Source organism: Echinops telfairi, unplaced genomic scaffold, assembly GCF_000313985.2.
Source record: "Echinops telfairi isolate 266 unplaced genomic scaffold, ASM31398v2 ScPeMD7_57;HRSCAF=196, whole genome shotgun sequence".
Taxonomy (NCBI): domain Eukaryota; kingdom Metazoa; phylum Chordata; class Mammalia; order Afrosoricida; family Tenrecidae; genus Echinops; species Echinops telfairi.
In genome coordinates, this window is record NW_022103955.1 from 856,735 (window position 1) to 877,141 (window position 20,407).

Here is a 20,407-nt window from a genome sequence, read left to right on the forward strand (position 1 = left end):
TGAACACGAGGTGTCAAAGGGATCAGGTAGCAGACACCAAAGAACAAAAAACATCATTGTGTGATCACCTTCCCCACTTAAACGCTGAAGACGAATGTGTGCATAAGTACCGTGTTTCCCCAAAAGTAAGATATCCCCCCCAAATAAGACCTATTTACAGTTTTGCCTCTTGCTGAAATATAAGGCACCCCCGAAAACAAGACCTCCCTGATAATAAGGCCCCCTGAAGCTACTGTAACTCTGGATTCTGGACCATAGTGGTGGGCGCCACCACGCAGCTCACTATTGGCTGCAGTGCAGCCAGAGTGGACAGGAAATGCGAGGTCTCTTTTAATCAGAGAGCCTGTACCACCGCCACGACAAGCTGCCGCCTGCTGCTTGCTCTGCCCTGACGGAGTCTGGCTGACTCACAATTAGACAGTGAGTTGCGCGGGGCAGGAGTCGGACACATTGTGTGGACACACAGGGGTGACTGAGGTAGGGGGGAAATGTCTGATAAAGGGGTGGGGGGGGATGTCTGGTGAAAGTGTCCACTGGCACAGGGGTGGGGGGAGGGGGATCACTTAAAATAGCATAGGAGGATCAGAAGGGGTTATAAAATGATAACCCCCCCCTCTGATTCTCCTGTCATTTTGATTCCCCCCTCTGATCCTCCTGTCATTTTAAGTGACCCCCCCCCCATACCCCAGTGTCATTTTGTTTTTACCCCTAGAGATGAGCGCAATAAGAAAAAGCTACTCCATGGAGTACAATAAAGGAATCGTGGAAGACTCTTGGGGCCAAAATCTTACTGCTTTCTGCAAAGAAGATGTTGAGTATCCGACTGGTCCAAAAATGGCGAACAGAGTATGGAACCACATTGAACAAGTGGACAAGGGAAATGCTAAAAAGCGCAAGTGTGGATCAGGTCGGCAACCATTATTTTCTGATTGATCTGTGAATGGGTTGTTGACAGGAGAGCAAAGGTTCTGGTTGTGAATAAGGCTCAGATTCAAGAACTTGCTCTTGCAATGGCTCCACAGTTTGACATAGCCCCTGAAGATTCCAAAGCATCACAACACTGGCTGGATAGTTTCCTTCAGGGAAGTGAACTGTCTCTAGGAAGATCCACAACACTGTTTAGGCGGGAAGATGCTCAAGTTATTAAGAGAGCACTTGCATTCAAGTCCTTTATTGATGATGCTGACTTCTCTAAATACAATCTTTCCAACATGATTGCTGTGGATGAAACTGCAGTGTTTATGGGCCAATCATCTCAAACAACAATTGAACAGTGGGGTGCCTCCTCAGTGTACATTCCCTCCACTGCTTACGAAAGTGCACGTGTTTCCTGTATTTTGGCAATTCGCCTGGATGGCACTAAAATCCCACCTTTAATCATTTCTAAGGGCAAGAAGGAAAAGATTGAACGTGTTTTGGGCATTTTTATTCTTGAAACTGAAAAAGCCTGGGCCACACAAGCAGTTATAAGGAAGTGGGTTGATTTAATGCTGTCGCTTGTTATGTGAGGGAGCCAAAGAGGTCTGAGGGTCTGGGATGCAGAACTGTCCATGTGGGTTTCCAAGACTGTAACTCTTAGACCTTGTGGTTAGCAGCCCAAGACACAACCACTATACTACCAGAGCACCTTTTCCCTAGCCACAGAATGCTTTCAGTTTGAGACCCTGGAAAAAGACAGGCATCATGTGACACACGAGATCAGAGAAGAGACTGCCATTGTAAAAGCTTTATTTTCACTTCCTTGTGGTCTTACACAGACTCGGAGCCATCATTAACCGTATCAATTTGGCTTCTTTACGTTTTCTTGTAAGATTTTTCCTTAAACAAGAAAACTGAATAAACAATGCACATTGCCTGTTAATCTTTTTAACAATAATTTTAAATGTTGTTACTGTTGTATCATCAATGCAAGAGGAATGACAATAAAAGTACAGTACAAAGAAATTCACAATATATTATAGTGAAACACATAGACTCACACTGAGGTGACAGCGAGAATCAGCAGCGATATGTACATGCACTCAGTGCTGGGAACCCAAGACATGCAAGGCAAGGAGAAGATGTGGACTGCACAGTGGCTCTGTGCACTCCTCTGAGGACTCTGTACCTTTCCAACACATTGACTTGTGTCCCCTCTAGTTTACATAGATACTGGCCTTGTCTATTGTCTTCATGGCTTTTCCATTACAAAGTTCAGATTCAGTCAGAAGCATTTCAAAAATTCTTAAATAACACTGACAAAATAAAATTAACTTACAATACTCTAATTCAACATGGAAGTGAACTAAACCAAAATAGGACAGTGGGAATCTAACAGAAAGGCAGTTATTACTGAAAGTGAGGGCATTCAAGATCTCTTAAAATGTACATTTTTAAAACTTTTATTTTTAAATTTTGTATCATACTTACCTTTTATTTCATATATTGTGCATAAAAAAGATGCAGACAAAAATAGTTTTCTGAGCTATGAAAAAAATTAAGTTATTACAGGCACATTTACTGTTTCATTCTAGAAACATTGCAGTTTCACAGGTTGAACATTCAGTATCTGTGTGTTTTTAGAAAACATTATTTGACCTTGGGAAATCCAGCTCTCTCCGTCTGGGCAGAGGTTGGTTCATGACGGTAAGGTGGTTTGCAAATTACAGTGAATTATGCTGTGATAATTCATGCATGCTTGCATCTCGGGTGCAGCTTCTCCACTGATGGCTCCGTGTCACACTGGTCCTCCATGGGCAGCAGATCTCCAGAGGCCTGAGGTATTGAGGCAGTGGGGAATTGTGGAGCCCAACGGGATGGCGGGCGACGATTTGCTGGTCTCTCAGGCCTGGAGAAGCAGGGCTCTAGGGAAGGGGCGAGCGCTGAACAAGGCAGTTCCTTCAGGATGGGGGTTGGGGTGGAGGGGTCGAGGGAGGAAAGAGAGCATTATTCAGATGAGCAACTTCTTTATGTATTAATTCTCCCCAATTTTTTAATAGATGAACGTTAAATGCAACTTTGAATATTAGTTACTTTCTGCTCTTGAAGAATAACTGACAAGTAAGCAAGCGGACTACAAGCCAATGGCTACAATGATAGGATGACATAAAATTATCATTAAAAATATGGCAATACTGTGATAGGGATTTCCATGTATAGCTCCTTCAGAGGGGATGGGAGCATCGGGGGAAGCAGCTGTGGCTGTGGTCTCCACAACCCACTTCATCATATTCTAACTGAACTGCTTCAATGATTTCGGCTCTCTAGAATTATCTTATGAGGTCAATAGGACATATTCCTAAAAAGCCAGGCTTCTGCCTGGGTTTGTCTGGGTCCATTGCACCCAGCAGTCTGAGCAAAGACTCAGCCTAAACTAAATCATGCTACTGTTTACCTCACACTGACTGTCAGTATGGTAAACAGATTCTGACATGTTAAAAATGCAGGCAGAAATTTACATTTGGGCTTAGTGTTCTTTAATGATTATTCATTCAAGCAGCATTTAAAGAAGTGGAATTGGAGTATGCATGTGTGATTTTGTGTTTCACACCTCCTACACATTCTGCAAACTGATCAATACAATACACATGCCACCCAGTGCAACTTGCTGGCACACAGATATGAGGTATGAGGAAAACATTGGACTTCTCTACCCAAATGATGCCCAAATAGCCAGAAGCCAAGATGGAAAGCCACTGCAATGGAAGGCAGAGGAAAAGTGAAGATGGAATTAACACCCTTCATCTCATCCCACCCCGTCCTGTGAATCCTGCATTGGAGAATTTGAAGAGAGATGACGTGCAATGGAAAAGATCAACAGTGAAGCAGGAAGGGTGGTGAAACAGAACAGGTGAGTCATTCAGCAATGTTATAATGTGGGAGGAAACACACAGGGGACCATAAGTGACAACATGGCCCCATGGCAGTATGGAACACAGAGGCACACATAGAACAATGGCTTGAGCTGGTTCCCCTGCCTCCCTAGTATGATCAGCAGAAACTTCTTAAGGTTCCGGGCTGCTTTTGTGGTTGACATTTCAGGTTATAAGGGAAGAAGCCTCAGCAAAGCACTTATACCAGTGGTACCATGACAAGCAATCTCTGTCCAGGTAAAAGCTACATCAGCGTCAATGCTGAGCTACAAACTAACTCGTGCGATGCCTGCATCCTTCCCTCACTTCAAAAGGAGATAGAGCTCGGGAAATCTGCTATTTTGAGACCTTCTTTGAGACAGAAGTTGACACAGGAAGAGAAGCACTGCTATTGTGGTTTTGTGTCTTTTTGTATCTCTGAGCTGATTCTTTTAAGTGCAGTCTATGGATATATGTGTGTTCTTGGAAAGGCTCTGCTATAGGTATATTCTGCCAACATTGCTGCAACCCACTGTACCACCTTGCTAATTCTGAATAAGAGTGGGCTGTTTACTAGAAATCTTGACACTGCTCCCTGACCCCATCACTCACGGGCATTTCTTTATAGATTGCTACAAGGAAAAGAAAAAGTGCATCACCACTGCACACAGAAAAACAGTGATGTCTTTTCCCCTGACAAGTGCCTGTGGGGTTCCTGCATACCTCCAGTGTCAGGATGCATTCCTTACACTGTGCTACCCTAGTGATCCCTTGGAAGGACAAGATACCTGTGGATTCATTCCTTCAGGTATGAGTGTTGGTATGAAAAAAAAAAGAAAAAGAAAAAGTATCCTGAAATAGAGTATACCCGATTGCAGATCACACAGGTGGGTTAAGAGCAAGAGAGGATCAACCTGGAGATAGACCTGTTGGACAAGCCTGAGACACTACTCTTCCACTGTATAGTCCATTTACCCTCACAAGGGGGCAGAAAATTTCAGTGGATACAGTAGGTAAAACTTTCAATACCCTAAGCACTTTTCTTCTCACTGAGCAGTCAACACTGGAGAGGGCAAGTGGGAATTTTTAGGCTTGCCAGTCATCCCCCATCAGTGTGCTAAGCCACACAGAACGCTTGGTGAGTGTGCGAGGTAGCCTTTGTGGGAACAGCCTTCTATTTCAGATAACTTTGCTTTGCTTGTGAACAGCAGACGCCAACCATGAGGATATGAAATGACTTCTCCAGACAGTTTGGAAACAAGAAAGAAAGCACTTACAGCATCAGGCAGGCAGGCTAGAGTCCCCAGGGGGCAGTTAGTAAGACAGTTTGGTTCTGGACAGAACAGACAGAGAGAGAAAAGGGAGTAGGTTGGAAAGTTTTTGTTTTTTAAGGAGAACAGAGTAAATGTCTTATAGTCAGCATGCACAATGCGTGACAAGAGCGCCACAGAATTGGGCACTACACTCAAGGTAGTGTGGAGTCTAGTGCTGCCCTCTCAGTCAAGGTCTTCGCAGCTGCCTTTAGCTCAGAGCGAGGAAGGAACCACCTGAGACCCAAACACACATCATGCGAACAGTCTAGCTTTCATTCTTCACACTCTTGTCCAGCTGTTTTTCAGTATACCATTTCAAACAAATTTGTAAAAGAAGAGATTTGAAACAGGTCATGATGGGCCCTGGTTTTGCTTGGTCACAATCAAGCCACACTTCTCATACTAAAAACGACCCCCCACGTGGAAGTGAAGACTAGCATTACATTTTCACATTAAACTCTTTCTTTTTTACCCTGAGACGCTTTTGGGTGAAACTTCTCTCTGCATTACATAATCAATATTCTAGCTTCAAGGGGAAGGATTACCTAAATACGAGTGTGAGAGTGAAGTGAGAAAGGGGGACTTTCTCTTTTCTATTGTCCATATTCTTAGTGCAAGTATGCCGAGATCAACCCCTGTATCTACACATCTGAGGTCAGAAAGGTCCCATAAGAGAATGCTTAGAGTAGGTGGGGAATTAAAATAGGCTCAGTGGTGGTTCTGGTTATTCTGGAATGAGAATTCAGAACTCTTTCATAATGTATGAAGTGACAAATGAATTTCCAATTGGTCTTACACTTTATGCTAATTCACACCAGGGATAAACTCACTGGAGTATCTAGTACAAGTGAAATCGTAACAACAGAGAAAACCCCTGCGATAGTTGAGCAATACCACTTGAGTAATGAGTGCTTCCCATCGGTCTGGGTCCAAGATGGGGCAATGCTCCTGCCAATCCCCTCTTGGGGTAGCCAGCATGCCGAGTGAGAAGGAAACCTAAACCTATATTAGACAGAGGATTAGAGGCGGGGGACACTGTAGTTCTTCACGGATCTCATGCTCTAGTGCTATAATTCTGCCACTTAACCATTTCGTTTTGCATTGTCTGGACTTCCAGGAGCAGTCATTGCAGTAATTCAAGGCAACTTTTTGTTCCTAAAAAATCATTTATATTTAGTTTCCAATATAGAGGATACCACAGCCATAGTCAAGTTGATGCTTTTGGACAAAGCTCCAATCTCAACGGATTCCTGTAGAGCCCAAGGAGGGCAAGGCGTGTTTACACATACACACACACACACACACACACACACACACACACACACACACTCTCTCTCTCTCTCTCTCTTCCACAGCGGTGACACTTACCTGTGGGTCCAGAGGGACTGGATGACAGAGCCTGCAAAGGATATAATTTGTCACCTGAAAACATGCAACCAGCAATATCTGTTCTCCACAAAATAGATAAGCAACTTTAATATAGAGCACCATAGCTTAAGCCACCTATCAGTAGTTTTCTGGCTGAGACTATGGATGCACAGGAATGCAAGGTAGAGTATTTTGCAGACTTGGACAACTAAAGGAAGAACGATGGAACATGGTGGTGTCATTAGGAAAGCTGGGGGCCCGGCTGTCTGACTTGGAGGTAAGTATAGAAGGAGGCCGGTGAGTTTTGGCCTTCTTGAGATCCCTGAAAAATAGGTCATTCTATATTCCTAGAATACTCTGCTTCCTAGACTACTGCAAGAAAAATCCTGCTCAGAAGAATCCTAAATTCTCTGAAGACTTTTGTTAACCAGGAAGATTATCAAGGTCCATATTGAAGTATATGAGTCATTTATAGGAGCCATGTATATATTCTCTGGAATTTCATAGAAATTTATAAGAACAGAATTATGATAAATGCACATTGTAATTTTTTTGAAGTATCGAGTAAGTTGTAAAATTTTCAATGTAACAATAAAAAAATAAGATATGCTAGCCTGTGCTTCAAGTGCATTTTGGGTGTATTTTGATATATTCATTCTTTTTAAATGCAGTAATATAACACCATAAATAAAATATTACCATAATTAGCATATATTTATAATCATGAAAATATTTTGGCCAACAAAAAGGAAAGAATTATTCACAACAATGATATCATCAAAAGTTCTTGGTCCTAATTGGAAAACTTCCAGTTTCTTGCATAAATGTTTATATATTAAAAACTATTTAAATATTTGCTTCCAATTTGTAATTAATGAACAGGTATAGAACACTGTACAAAACGCAGAATCTACAGATTAAGCTTTGTTTATTACTTGTGCGTTATAAATCATTATTCAGTCTATACAACTAATTGAAATAATTTTAATGAGTATATGATAATTATAAGAAAATCTCACTTGCTCTCTCTTTGATTATTTACATAATTTCTTCAAATAGACCTAGAATTCTGATGATACTTTATAGTATAACTTTACTGTACTTTATTTGCATATTCTCCTTATCCAAGAAATAAAGAGTGATATAAGGACTGAACAGTATATTTTTATCAATTTTGAAACATTCTCTCGATCTTTACCAGAATTACATTATTTTACTGAAAAGTTTTAAAAATACCTTTAAAGTACTTTGAAATAAGTGCAGTAATAATTAAGCACATATGAATATACAGAAATATAAGTACATTTTGAGATAAAAGGAATAGAAATATGACCAACTGGGAAGGTCCTGGAGAAGGAGTCTATAGTAGACAAAACTAAGGTTGCCTGGGAGCCATAGCTCTGATCAGGAGAGGGATGTGATCTACCAATGCTTCAGGAAGATTCTTGTTTGTGCGTGTTGAAGTGTCGGGGATTGGGCAAGCCAGAGAAAATTCAGAGAAAGTTGTTAGAGGAGTCCAGAATCAGAAAAATTAAGGACTGCACTAGAGAGACCGTGGTAGTGAAACTGCACTTGAAAAATACCGATACGGAGAAGTTAGTACAGTTTCTAGTAAGGATGAAGCACAGATTACAAAGTTACAAGTCTCACTGAAAGTACCCACATAGAAACCCAAAGAATGATGAATGGTGTATCAGGATATCAGAAACGCCAAGTTCCCCAAAGGGGTTCCCAGGGTGGAATTTTGCATAGATGGTCCCCTGGGAACATCCACATACATGCGCACTCACATTTAACCAACCAACTCAAATGCTGGGTTTCAAGGAGAATGGGTCAGAGATAAACAAAACGATGTAATGATGCTGAGTAGAGACTGTAAGGGGAAAAAATTAAATTTAGTATTTAAATTTAGGAAGCAAGGCACCTCACCAAGAAACAAACAAATAAACCTTGGTATAATTTCTAAACTGAGACTTTAGAAACAAAGGCTGAAGCTTTCTGAAGGGTGTTTAGTAGCAAGGAGATATGAAATAGATTTATCAAAGTTAATTTTTAGTTATGAATTGTCTAGACTTGATGATGAGTGAGACAAAGGAGCTCTTGATGATCACTGCAGGCAGGATCAATGAAAACAGATATTGCCAGAAATCATTGAAAATAGCCAGGTGTGTCGGGCGAGATAAAATATTCATAGGAATAAAAATTCATAAGATCATTTAAAATGTAGTTGGGCACTACAATGTTCTTCTAAATAACATGAAAACAAGAAAGCTGATTATATAGAGAAATATTAATTGAATCAGTGTATGAAACATGAAATAAGCTAGTGTATGAAATATGAACTGAGCCAATATATTCTGGAAAAGGGGAAATGGAAAAAGCTGAAAGGCAAGTAAGGACAGGGCAAGCCAAACATGACCAAATCATTAATTGCCTTTTGAATTGCACCAGGAATGATCCACACAGCTCTCACTCAGAGCATGTTTTGAAGGCTGCTTCAAGAGGCTTGCTAGCAAAGTAGGTTAAGAATTGGGCTGCTAATCACCAGCCACTTTCTGAGAAGATGAGGTTGTCTGCTCACGTGATAATTTGGCCTTGAAAATCCTAATGTGCTTGATGTGCAGTGGGTGGACCTCAAGAACATCATTCAGGATGAAAGCAAAAGTTATTTTAAAAGGCAGGGAAGAAAAGGTCAGTGTGGATGTGTTAGTCTGGGTAGTTTGGAGAAACAAATCCACAGCGACTCATATATGAGAGAGTTTTATGTAAAGAAAAGGTGCATCACGAAAACATCCCAACCCAATGCTGCCCAAGCCCACAAGTCCAACATTAACCCATTTACCCAACACCAGTCCACAAAGTCCTCCACCTCACAAAACAGAGGCAATGATGCCGACTGCAGGAGGAAAGCTGAGTCAGTGAACAAATAAACATCTCAGCACTAGCAGGGGTCTCCACACGGCTGCTCCAGCACCCAGGGCTGCATCGGGATAGGTCCATGTAGCTTCTCCTTGGGGATGTCGTGTAGGAAGTCAATCTTGCAAGCTGAAGCAGGAAACTGCTAAGGCAGCTGCACCCGGTGCAACCATCACAAAACAAGAGACCTGAGAACTAGAAAGGTGAGGCTCACCACCCATTTATCCCTCCGCCTTTCATTAGCCCCACATGTGATTATTGGCCAGGCTGGCACAATTAATTAACTCAGTGGATGTCGGAAGAGATTCAAACTTGCTCTAAATCACAGAATAGCCAAGGCAAATGGAAGAAATGATGAACTCAAAGATTTGAACAGAAAATTACCAAGAAAAGCTCAACAAGACAAAGTCAAATATTATAATGAAATGTGAAAAGAACTGGAGTTGGAAAACCAAAAAGAAAGAACATGTTTGGCTAATCTTAAACTGAAAGAATTCAAGAAAAAATCCAAGCCTCATGGTACAATACTGAAAGATTCTATGGGCAAAATATTGAATGACGGAGGAAGCATCAAAGATGAGGGAAAGAATATGCAGAGTCATTGTACTAAAAAAACTAGTAGACATCCTACCATTTCAGGAGGTAGCATATGAGCAAGAACCAGTGGTACTGAAGGAAGAAGTTCAAGCTGCACTGAAAGAATTGGCCAAAAACAAGGTTCCAGGAATTGTTGGAATACCAAATGAAATACCTCCACAAAATGATAAAACACTGGAAGCACTCACTCATCTATGTCAGGAAATTTGGAAAACAGCTACTTAAGGGACCAACTCAAATCCATATTTGTACCCATTCCAAAAAGGTGACCCAACACAATAGTATGATTATAGAACAATATCATTAATATCATATACAAGTAAAATTTTGCTGAAGATCATTCAATAAGGCTTGCAGCAACAAGGAACTAATAGACGCAGTGGTTTTCAATCTTCCTAATGCTGCGACCCTTTAATACAGTGCCTCGTGTTGTGGTGACCCCCCACCATAAAATTATTTTTGTTGTTACTTCATAACTGTAATTTTGCTACTGTTATGAATCAGGTGACCCTCTGTGAAAGGGTCATTCAACCCCAAAGGGGTTGCAACCCACAGGTTGAGAACCACTGTAAGAGGTTCAGGCTGTATTCAAAAGAGGATGTGGAACAAGGGCTAACATTGCTGATGTCAGATGGATCTTGGCTGAAAGTAGAGAATACCAGAAAGTTGTTTACTTGTATTTAATTGACTACAGAGGCATTTGACTGTGTAAAGCATAACAAACTATGGATAGCCTTGAGAAGAATGGGGATTTCAGGACACCTAATTGTGCTCATGCAAAACTCGTACATGGATCAAAACAAGTGTGAACAGAACAAGGGAATATTCTATGGTTTAAAATCAGGAAAGGCATTCCTCGGGATTGTATCCTCTGACCATACTCATTCAATATTTATGCTGAGAAAATAATCAAAGAAGCTGCATTATGTAAAGAACAATGCATTATCAGGTCTGGAGGAAGGCTTATTAACAACCTGCAATAAGCAGATGACACACTTTGCTTGCTGAAAAGTCAGGATTATAGCCTTCAGTGTGGATTATAATTCTGTGTAAAACCCACAAAAATTCCTTACGACTGGACCAATAGGTAACACCATGATAAATGAAGAAAAGATTGAAGTAGTCAAGGATTTTGTCTTGCTTGGGTTCACAATCAATGTTCATGGAAGCAGCAGTCAAGAGCTCAAACCACACATTGCATTGGTTAAGTCTGTTGTACAGGACCTCTTTAGAGTATTGACAAGCAAGGAGGTTCCTTTGAGGACCAAAGTGCATCTGACCCAAGCCATGGTGTTTTCAATCATCTAATATGCATGTAAAGTTGGACACTGAATAAAGAAGACTGAAGAAGAATTGATGCCTTTGAGTCAAGAATATTTAAAATGCCACAGACCACCAAAAGAACAAACAGATCTGCTTGGTAGAAGTACAGCCAGAGTACTCCTTAGGGGCAAGGATGGTGAGATTTCATCTCACGTTCTTTGGCCATGTTGTCAGGAGAGACCAGTCCCTGGAGACGGCCATCATTCTTGGTAAAACAGAGGGGCAGCGAGCAAGAGGAAGGCACTGGACAAAATAGCCTGACACAGTGTTTGCCACAGTGGGCTCAAACATTCTTGTGAGGATGGTGCAGGGCCGGGCAGTGTTCGTTCAGTTGTACACAGGGCTGCTATGATTTGAACGGACTCACTGGCACCACCACCATCGCCATGTTGTATGAATGTGAGACTGGTTTCCTCGTGGCTTTCACCACCAGCATTTAAGTGGGAATTAAAAAAAAAAAAGCCCCATATACAAGGGGTCTTCAAGAAGTCTGTGGAAAATTTTTATTATCTTTCAATTCCATTCTTCCATAAACTTTCTGAAGTCTCCTCATTCATGTGGCTATACATTAAAACAGAAGGCAAAATCAATTGATTTGTAAACATGCTAACCCACTAAAAAAACCATTGCCACTGTACTGATTCTCATAGATAGGGACTCCATACAATACAGTAGAATTGCTCCTTAAGGTTATGAGATTGTTTTTATGGGAGCCAACAGCTTTAATGATGCTGAGGGGGTTAATAATAATTATGCTATATTAAAGCAGCACTTTGGATGTAGTCCATTGATTCATCTGTGTTTATTGCTAGGGGGATTTGCAGACACAAAATGGCTAAGTGATCTTTGACATGATAAACTGCCACGTGTTCTTTCTGATGAGAGATGTGTCCGTTTCCAAACTGGCCAAACCTTCTCCAGCGCATCTCACTTTCTGTCAGCTAACAAGGCCTGGAACGTTCGGGAAAGACAGTTCTGACATACTTTTCAACACACACACACACACACACACGCACACACACTCATTTAGTAAACAAATTCATACAGAAAGAGGGCAAATAAAAAAATCCAGATAAAACACAGCATCCATCCTGTAAACATTGACCCGAGTCAAACAACATCCTCTGCGATTTTCTGCAGACAAGAAAATGACATATTCTTTGAAGAGCAGCTCAGAGTTATTTTTTGCAGCTTGTTCCATTCTCCCACAAACCCAATACTTCATAGCTCACAACGATGGACTATGAATGAGTTCGTATAACAGGTTCAAACATGACCCTATTTAAGTGAAAAGTCAGCAGGGTGAGGGTGAGAACACTCAGCCCTTATTACCTCCATGGACCCGGGTTCGGCTTTGCTCATCTCCCCTGGGTGGCCATCGCTGCTCAGATTCGGGGGACTGTGGGCAGCCTGCCTCCTCTCCTCCTGTAAGGCATGCTCCAGCAGCTTCTTGTTGAGGATTCGAGCGGTGTTTTCTGTGAGTGTGTGGCCAGGGGGTGCAGACAGGTCCTGCCTCATTGGGGTGCCCTCTCCCCCTTCCTCCCTGAATGTCTCCACTCCAACCCCGAGAGGGCTGGGTGACTGCCCCCGGGAGCTGGTGCCTGTTTCCTGGCCCAGCTCTGGTCGGGGTTCCACTGAGCGAGATGGGTTCCCGACTCGAGCTCCTTTCTGGAAAAGGTCCTGTGCCAGGGGGCTGTGGTCAATGATGTTGAAGAGGCTGGAGAGGCCATCATTGATGGTTGTGTGCACAGGGCTCTCCCTTGTGGTGGTGGAGCGTGCCCAGGCTGACTCGCTGTAGCCCTTTGGGGGTGTTCCTGCTGAGGTCCTGTTATTTGGCTGGTCGGCTTTTGCAAGTGGTTTCCTTTGCAGTTTGGGGGAGCCGTACTTAGGGGAGCAGCATGTGCGTTCGAACTTGGCCTGTACCTTCTCGATGGCAGGGGCCACCTGCCTGCTCCTAAGACCTCTGGAAGGCGAGCAAACGGGTGTGGTGCCACCCCCAGCCTTGGGTGTGAGACACTTGTGGGGACTGCTGGTTATACCTCCACGCAGGGCTTCAGTCTGCAGGCCAATGCTGAGGGTCTGGATGGTCTGTGTCCCGGCTGTCCGGGACCCATTGGTCTGGCAGGCAGTGTCCTTGACCTGAGGCTCTGCAGGGCACATGACACTCCTGACGGAGAAGGCCACTTCCTTCATGTCATCGCTCATGTTCTTGGACATCTCCAGGCTGTGCAGTGGAGAGGGAAACCCTAGGGAGGGGCCGAGGGAGCCCTCCAGAGAACAGAGTCTGCCATCCCCATAGTCCCGAGGCTGTCGGGGGAAGTCACAAGGCCACTTGCCAAACACATGCTCTGCTGGGCCTCCTTTGGCTTCCCCCACCCCTGCTCTGGCTCTGCCCGTGGGAAATGGCAACTCAGGTTCTCCTGGGCTCTGCTCCTCGCTGCCCGGGGCCGTGACCACTCCATCGAATCTGTGCAAAGCAGGCGGGCTGTGGAGCACGCGAACACCCGACCTCTCTGCGACCACATGGCTGCGAAGTGACTGTTTCGGGCAGTACTCAGGGTGAGTCATAGTGTCTGTGGTCATGGTGACACTTGTGGTGAGGTACCATGAAGAGTCAGGGAACGGATCTACGGCAGCATCAGGCCCGTCTTGCCCCACCTCGGTCCTGTCTGTCCAAGACTCTTGAGGCCTCCCCAGACCTGCTCTATCATGGTCGCTGCGGGAGCTGCAATCCCAGGCCTTGCTGTTGAACTCCTCAATGTACTTCAGATCATCAGGAGACAGGGGAGGGGTGGTGTCATCTTTGTTGCTCATGGAAGGCAGGTCCTGGTCAGGCAGGAAGGGAGAGATGTCCATCAGACGCTGGAACTCAGACATGGAGGTCACGGACACTGCCCTGTGGAAGGGGGAGAGACAGTCTGAGCAACCTGCAGGGTTCCTGATCCTCCCTCTTCTCCCTGACACTCATGAAGACACACAGTTGTGGGTCTCACCACAAGCAGTGCACCAGCAAATTGCAATGTGCCAGGGAGTCAGTCTGACACATGATTCTCGGGCTCTTGAAAACACTGCTCTCTACTCATGAGTTGAACAACAGAAGTTGTACAGACTTTTGGGGCCCAAAATTGGTCTGGGGCCTGCTGTTGGTCAGAATTTAATATAACAGACTCTCAAATACTGAAGCAACAAGTACAGGGGGCTGAGAGTAGTCACAGACCAATCTTCTACCCATCCTGGGGAATAGCTTCATGTTTAGCCTACTAGTATCCCCAAGAAGAGAAACATTCTGGGGTTGGGCAGTGGTCTGGGGTCCCTGGCAGCTGATGAGAGGGTCATTGCTACCATGCCCATGAACCTGCTAGTTCCAGGCATTAGTCAGTTGCTCACAATCCGAATGGACATCTCAACTCTCTAACTACCATCTGAAGACTCTTTTCCCCTCTTGCCTTACCCTCTTTTGGCTTAAGTACTAACAGTCTCTGAGGAATAAACGGAAGATGGGGATGAAGGGAGGGAAGGGGAGACATAGACTGGAAAGTGATTTCCAAAACAGATTGGAAATTTAAAAAGTAAAACATTTGGAAAATGATTTCCACTCTTATTAAAATAATAAAAAATCCACCTGCCCTTTCCCAATACACCAGAGGGGCTAAGCTCTCCCCTTCCTTGTCGGCTCCCTTCGGTATCGTCAGGCCTTCGTTTGGGTCTTCCTCCCCTTTTATTCCTAGAGAGGAGGGAAAACGAACCCCATAGGATGGTGAAGATAGGAGAGCTAAAAGAACAGCTAGTTTTGGTAAGTGGCTACCTACTCTCTTTGGATGTAAATTCCTCATCATACCAGCACTTTGATTCCATGTATTTCAATTTGACATGAATTTCCTGACTGCTCTCTCTGCACCCAGCAGGCACTATGAGGTACTGAACACTCAAAGATGATGAGGTTACAAGAGTGTTTGGGCCACTTATCAATCTACCTAGGGCAAAGAGAGTGGCCTAGGAGGAAGTCTGGGGGCTGACTCTGCCTGTGGCTCCTGAGTTAGGCAGCAGAACCTTTATGGCCTGAATCACTTCTGCTGGGAGATCCTGGTCACTGGATCATTTTCTCACAGGATATATCCATATTCCCTTGATTCCAACAGAGGTTTACATACCCAGGAACACATACCAACCCAAGCCTGCTAGGAGGGCCCAGACTGCACAAAGCCCATGAACAAAGTGAGGCCAGATTAGGATACCGCTGGGAGCACATCATGTAATAGAAGCCCTGGGGCTTCCCCTGGGGATGGGGAGAGGGTCACTATGAGTCAGCATTGACTTAATGGCAGTGAGTCTGGTTTGGAGTGGACTAATCAATAAAACTAGTTGCCTAGAGGCAGCAGATGTTTCAACATGGGTTGGGGACAAGGCAGGCTGGCAAACCCATGGCTTGTGGCTGCCTCCCCTGGGGTAAAACAGCAAGATTAAAAATGGCAGTTTTAGGTGTTACAGTTTGTTATTTCTCCCTACGTGCAAAATAAGTGGTTTCTTTGTTGGTGTTTTGGAGATGTAGAAGGATAAGCTCAGGGACGGGAATGAACGAATGACTAGATTTGTTGCTAAGTCTTGAGCTTTCAGCAGGCATGTTTTACCTCTTCTTGCCTCTAAGCAAGACAATCTCAAATAATAGTATGTTTCCAGAACACTGCTCACTGAGAGCCTGTAAGTGCTCTACAGGCCCTTAAACTCTGGTCTTTTCCACATTTATTCGGAACTAGCTCATTAAACTGCATTTTTGCCGCCAGGACTTGAGGGACAGAAGCATCTACCTTAGCCGTGGCCAAACCAAAGAAGCAAAGAAAAACAGCAACTACAAAGACATAGGGTCTATGTGGAAAATATGCAATCACTTGCAGTTACAGAGAAAAACATATGGAGGATGTGCACCAAACTCTCAGGAGGGCATGGGGAAAGGGGGATTGAGAGAGTACCCCTTCGTTGATCTATCACTTTGCATAGTTGCATCCTGTTTGGATTTTAGAAGTATGGATTAATTTTGCAATGAACAGAAAAAGGAAAAGGCAGATGCAGTGAAGAGGAAGCACAGAAGTCTCGGAAGGCCCTGGGAGATGTAAATGGTTAATGCACTCGGCTACTCACTAAAAGGTTGGAGCTTTGAGTTTCCCTAGAGGCACACTGGAAAGTCTTGGTGATCCACTTCTGAAAATTCAGTCATTGAAAACCCGATGAAGTACAGCTCCACTTTGACACACATGGGGCTCTCATGCGTCACAAATGAATTGATGATAACTCTTTGTAGGTGTGTGTGTTTTAAAATATGCCCTTACTTGAGACATTGATATGGAGACAACTATGTAAATAAGGAAATGGAGGCTTGAAGGGAGGGGTGTACTCGTACGTAAGCTCTGCTGAATGATTATTCTGTATCAAGTACTGCTTTTATTATCTCATTTCCCTTAACACATTTTAAGTTAGCAAAAGATTCAAGTATCTCATGTTTCCATATGTGGAAACTACAGTGCAAAGATATTCAGTAAATTATTCCAGGTTACATTGCCAGTGTGAAGTAAAACTTGGTTTGACCCAAGAGGCAGACGTCTAGAGCCTTAAAGCATAAGGACTATATGGTACTGCCTGAGAGCTGCCAGAGAAAGCAGAAGCTCCAGGGGTCCACGGGTGATCTACCAGTGCAGCTGCTGGATGAATATGATAGAGCACAAATGGAAATGATGAGAGGAATAAGATAATCCATAAGAAAACCAACGATGAGGAGATCTGAAAATGGCAAATTGCCCAGAGAGGACATTTCAGGTAGTAGAAATGGTACATACACATCAAGAGAGTAAAGAAAAAGCAGAACTAGAAAAAATTAGACTGGTAGGGGGGGACGTGGGTATAAAATTAACATCAGCTACATCAAGTACTTTATGCTCTCTTCAAAGGGTACCACCAGGAAGAAAATGAATTTTCTCCTAAGATACCTTTCAAATATACAATATATGAAGTGTCTCATAATATAGCAGGAGAGAGCTTTTTCAAACTTAAGAAGAGAGCGGTGTGTATGGACTCTTAAAAAAACACAGTATAAATCATTTTTTGTATGCACACACAACTAAGCCTGTAAGGTATTCATCACAGGACTAAGATATCTCACAAGCAGGGCACACTGGGCCTACTTTGTTAATAATCAAGACCATATTTTTGAGATTAATAATAACAAGCAATTAGAAATTCACAAGTCTTATTTAAGTCATTTTAAGCTGTTAGACTCGACTGCATCAATAAGATGGAATTTTAAAACTAATATTTGAACTTCAATAGTCTGTCATTGTTTTTATAAGTATCACGTACCTTTGAAGATTTCCTTTGCGATTTTCTTCTTCCTGTAATGAAACAATAAGTAAGTTTAACAGTTGACTCAACTGAATTTGGTCAACCTGGAGCCTTGTGTTAAGCTTTTTGTTCTGCTCTGCTTTCATACAACAATACCATCTAAAATGTTCATTGAGGCGAAGTTTTCGTCAAGAGTGCTACTGTTTCTAAGTCTTTTGGATACGTACAATTATAAACTCACACATCCAGAGCCAGATGAGGAGGACTGTAGCTTCAGTAGTCAAGGGAGGTGCCCAAATGACTGAGAAGAACCGGCTATAAACTTTGTATATAAATATACAGGAAGTTAGATCGTTTATGCTTCTTCAAAGAACTTATTTATGATTAATTCCAAAGCCAGATTTTATAGTTACCTGTGTGAGTGTCAGTGTAAAGTACTTATGAGTGTGTTTGTCAGTAAGAGGTGGAAGGAGTGAAGAAGCCGGTTGGGTGTTCTTGATCTAAAGTTTGCTATAGAAATTATTGGGACAACCTTAGACTTGAGCCAACATTTCTATATAGACACAGAGGTGAATTTTCAGTGATTTCCTCCTAAAGAAGAATGATATCAGGTCTATATGCAAAAATATAGAAAAACTAATTCCGAATGGATCAAGGAGCTAAATGTGAGACTCCATGAAACTCTGAGAAGAAAGCATAGGCTATTACTACAGAGTCTAGTTTTTAACGATGGATTATCAGATATGACACCCAAAGCAGGAGCAGCAAAGGATAAAATAAATAATGGGGCCTCATCAAAATTACACACTCTGTTCACCTTCACTAATGGGCTTTATCAATAAAGTATCTACACCTCCAGATTAGGAGAAAATTTTTGGGAACTATCTATCTGATAAGGACTTAATATGCAGAATATTTAGAGAAATCCTAGTGCAACAATAAGACAAACAAACCAATGGAAAAATTGGCAAAAGACAAATAAAAATGTCACCAAAGAGGATATGTTAGTGAACAGTCACCATTGACTTGGCTTTGACTTTAGCAGAATGAAATACTGACTGGTCTTACACCATCCATTTGTTATTATGTTTGAGCACAATGTTGCAGTCACTTTGTGAATTCATTTTATCAAGGGTCTTCTTTTCTGCAGACCCTCTTATTTTTATCAATTCCCATACCCTTTTTAGAAATGTACTTGGAAAGATGCTCAGTGTTATTATGCATTCCTTACCACCATCAAGTCGTTTCTAACTCATAGTGACCCCGTAGGATAGGGTAAAACTGCCCCTGTTGGTTTCTAAGACAGTAATTCTTTATGAGAGTAGAAAGCCTGATCTTTTTACCTCTGAGCAGCTGGTGGTTTTGAACTGCCAACCTTGTGGAGAGCAGTCCAGCCCATAACCACTAATCCACCAGGAGTTCTATTATACATCATCTCACTCCCACTAGAAAGACTGGTTAAAAAACAAACAAACAAAAAAAGGGGGATGGGGGAAGAAGTGGTGTTGATGAGCATAAGAAGAAGTTGGAACACTTATTGATTGCTGGTTGAAATTTACTGTGGTCTAGCCACTGTGGAAAACAGTTAGTAGCTCCTCAACAATCGGAACATAGAATTGCCTATCTTGAGTATCTACCCAAATTCACGAACAGCAATCCCAATCCTGAGTTTCTACCTAAATGAATTGAAAGCAGGAACGCAAACAGACCTGAATGCCAGTGTTCACTGGAGCACCAGCCCTAACAGCCCAAATATGGAAACAATCTAAATGTCCATTAACAGTTGAACAGGTATACAAAATGTGCTAAGTGTATACAACAGGTTATTACTTAGCCATCAATAGAACTGTAGTCCTGATGGATGCTACAATGAGGATGAACCTTGAAAATGTTGTTTTTGTTAGGGGCCATTGATTTGGTTCTGACTCATAATGATTCCATGCACAACAGAAAAAAACATTGCTGGGTTGGGCTCTATCCTCACATCCATTGTGTTTGAGCCCATTGTTGCAGCCACTGTGTCAATCCATCTCTTTGAAGGTCTTCTTTTTCACTGCTCCTCCATTTTACTCAGCATGGCGTCCTTATCTTTTGATAACATGTACAAAGTATGTTAGAAAACTCTCACCATTCTTGCTTCTAAGGAGCACTTCAGCTGTATTGCTTCCAACACATATTTGTTTGTTCTTCTGGCAGTCCATGGTACCTTCGATACTCTTCACCATAACCGTAATTCAAATGCATCAGTTCTTTTATCTTCCTTACTTAATGTCCAAATTTCACAAGCATTTGAGGTGATTGAAGATGCCATGAGTTGGATTAGGTGCACCTTAGTTCTCAAAGTGACACCCTACTCTGCAGTACTTTAAAGAGGTCTTGTGCAGCAGACTTACCTAATGTAATATGTTGTTTCATTTCTTGACTGCTGCTACCATGAGCACATTACAACCAATGAAATAAATCAGCCACAAATGGACAAATATTGTATGATCTTACTTATGGAAAAAGGCAAATCTATAGAGACCAGGCTTATTTGTAGTTACCAGGGGCAACAGGGAGAGTCACTACTTAGTGTGCATTGAGTTCATTTAACGGAGGCAGAGTAGCTGGGGAAAGGATATTGGTGATAGCTGTACAACATGATAAATGTACTCAACATCACCGAATTATATGTAAAGCGATTATTGAACCGGTAAATGTTTGAATATATATTTTTTACACACACACAGA

The 20,407-nt window shown here is 42.6% G+C and overlaps 1 protein-coding gene across 1 annotated transcript in view; it reads right to left on the bottom strand.

The window, feature by feature from the left end:
* Positions 1–1,711: 1,711 nt before the first annotated feature.
* MTCL1 (microtubule crosslinking factor 1) overlaps positions 1,712–20,407 on the bottom strand; it is a 204,170-nt gene continuing 185,474 nt past the window's right edge. Inside the window, 4 exon segments of the mRNA XM_045290812.1 lie at positions 1,712–2,687; positions 2,689–2,877; positions 12,680–14,243; positions 17,696–17,727. Of these exon segments, the coding sequence (XP_045146747.1) occupies positions 2,643–2,687; positions 2,689–2,877; positions 12,680–14,243; positions 17,696–17,727 (1,830 nt within the window). The 3' untranslated portion in view covers positions 1,712–2,642.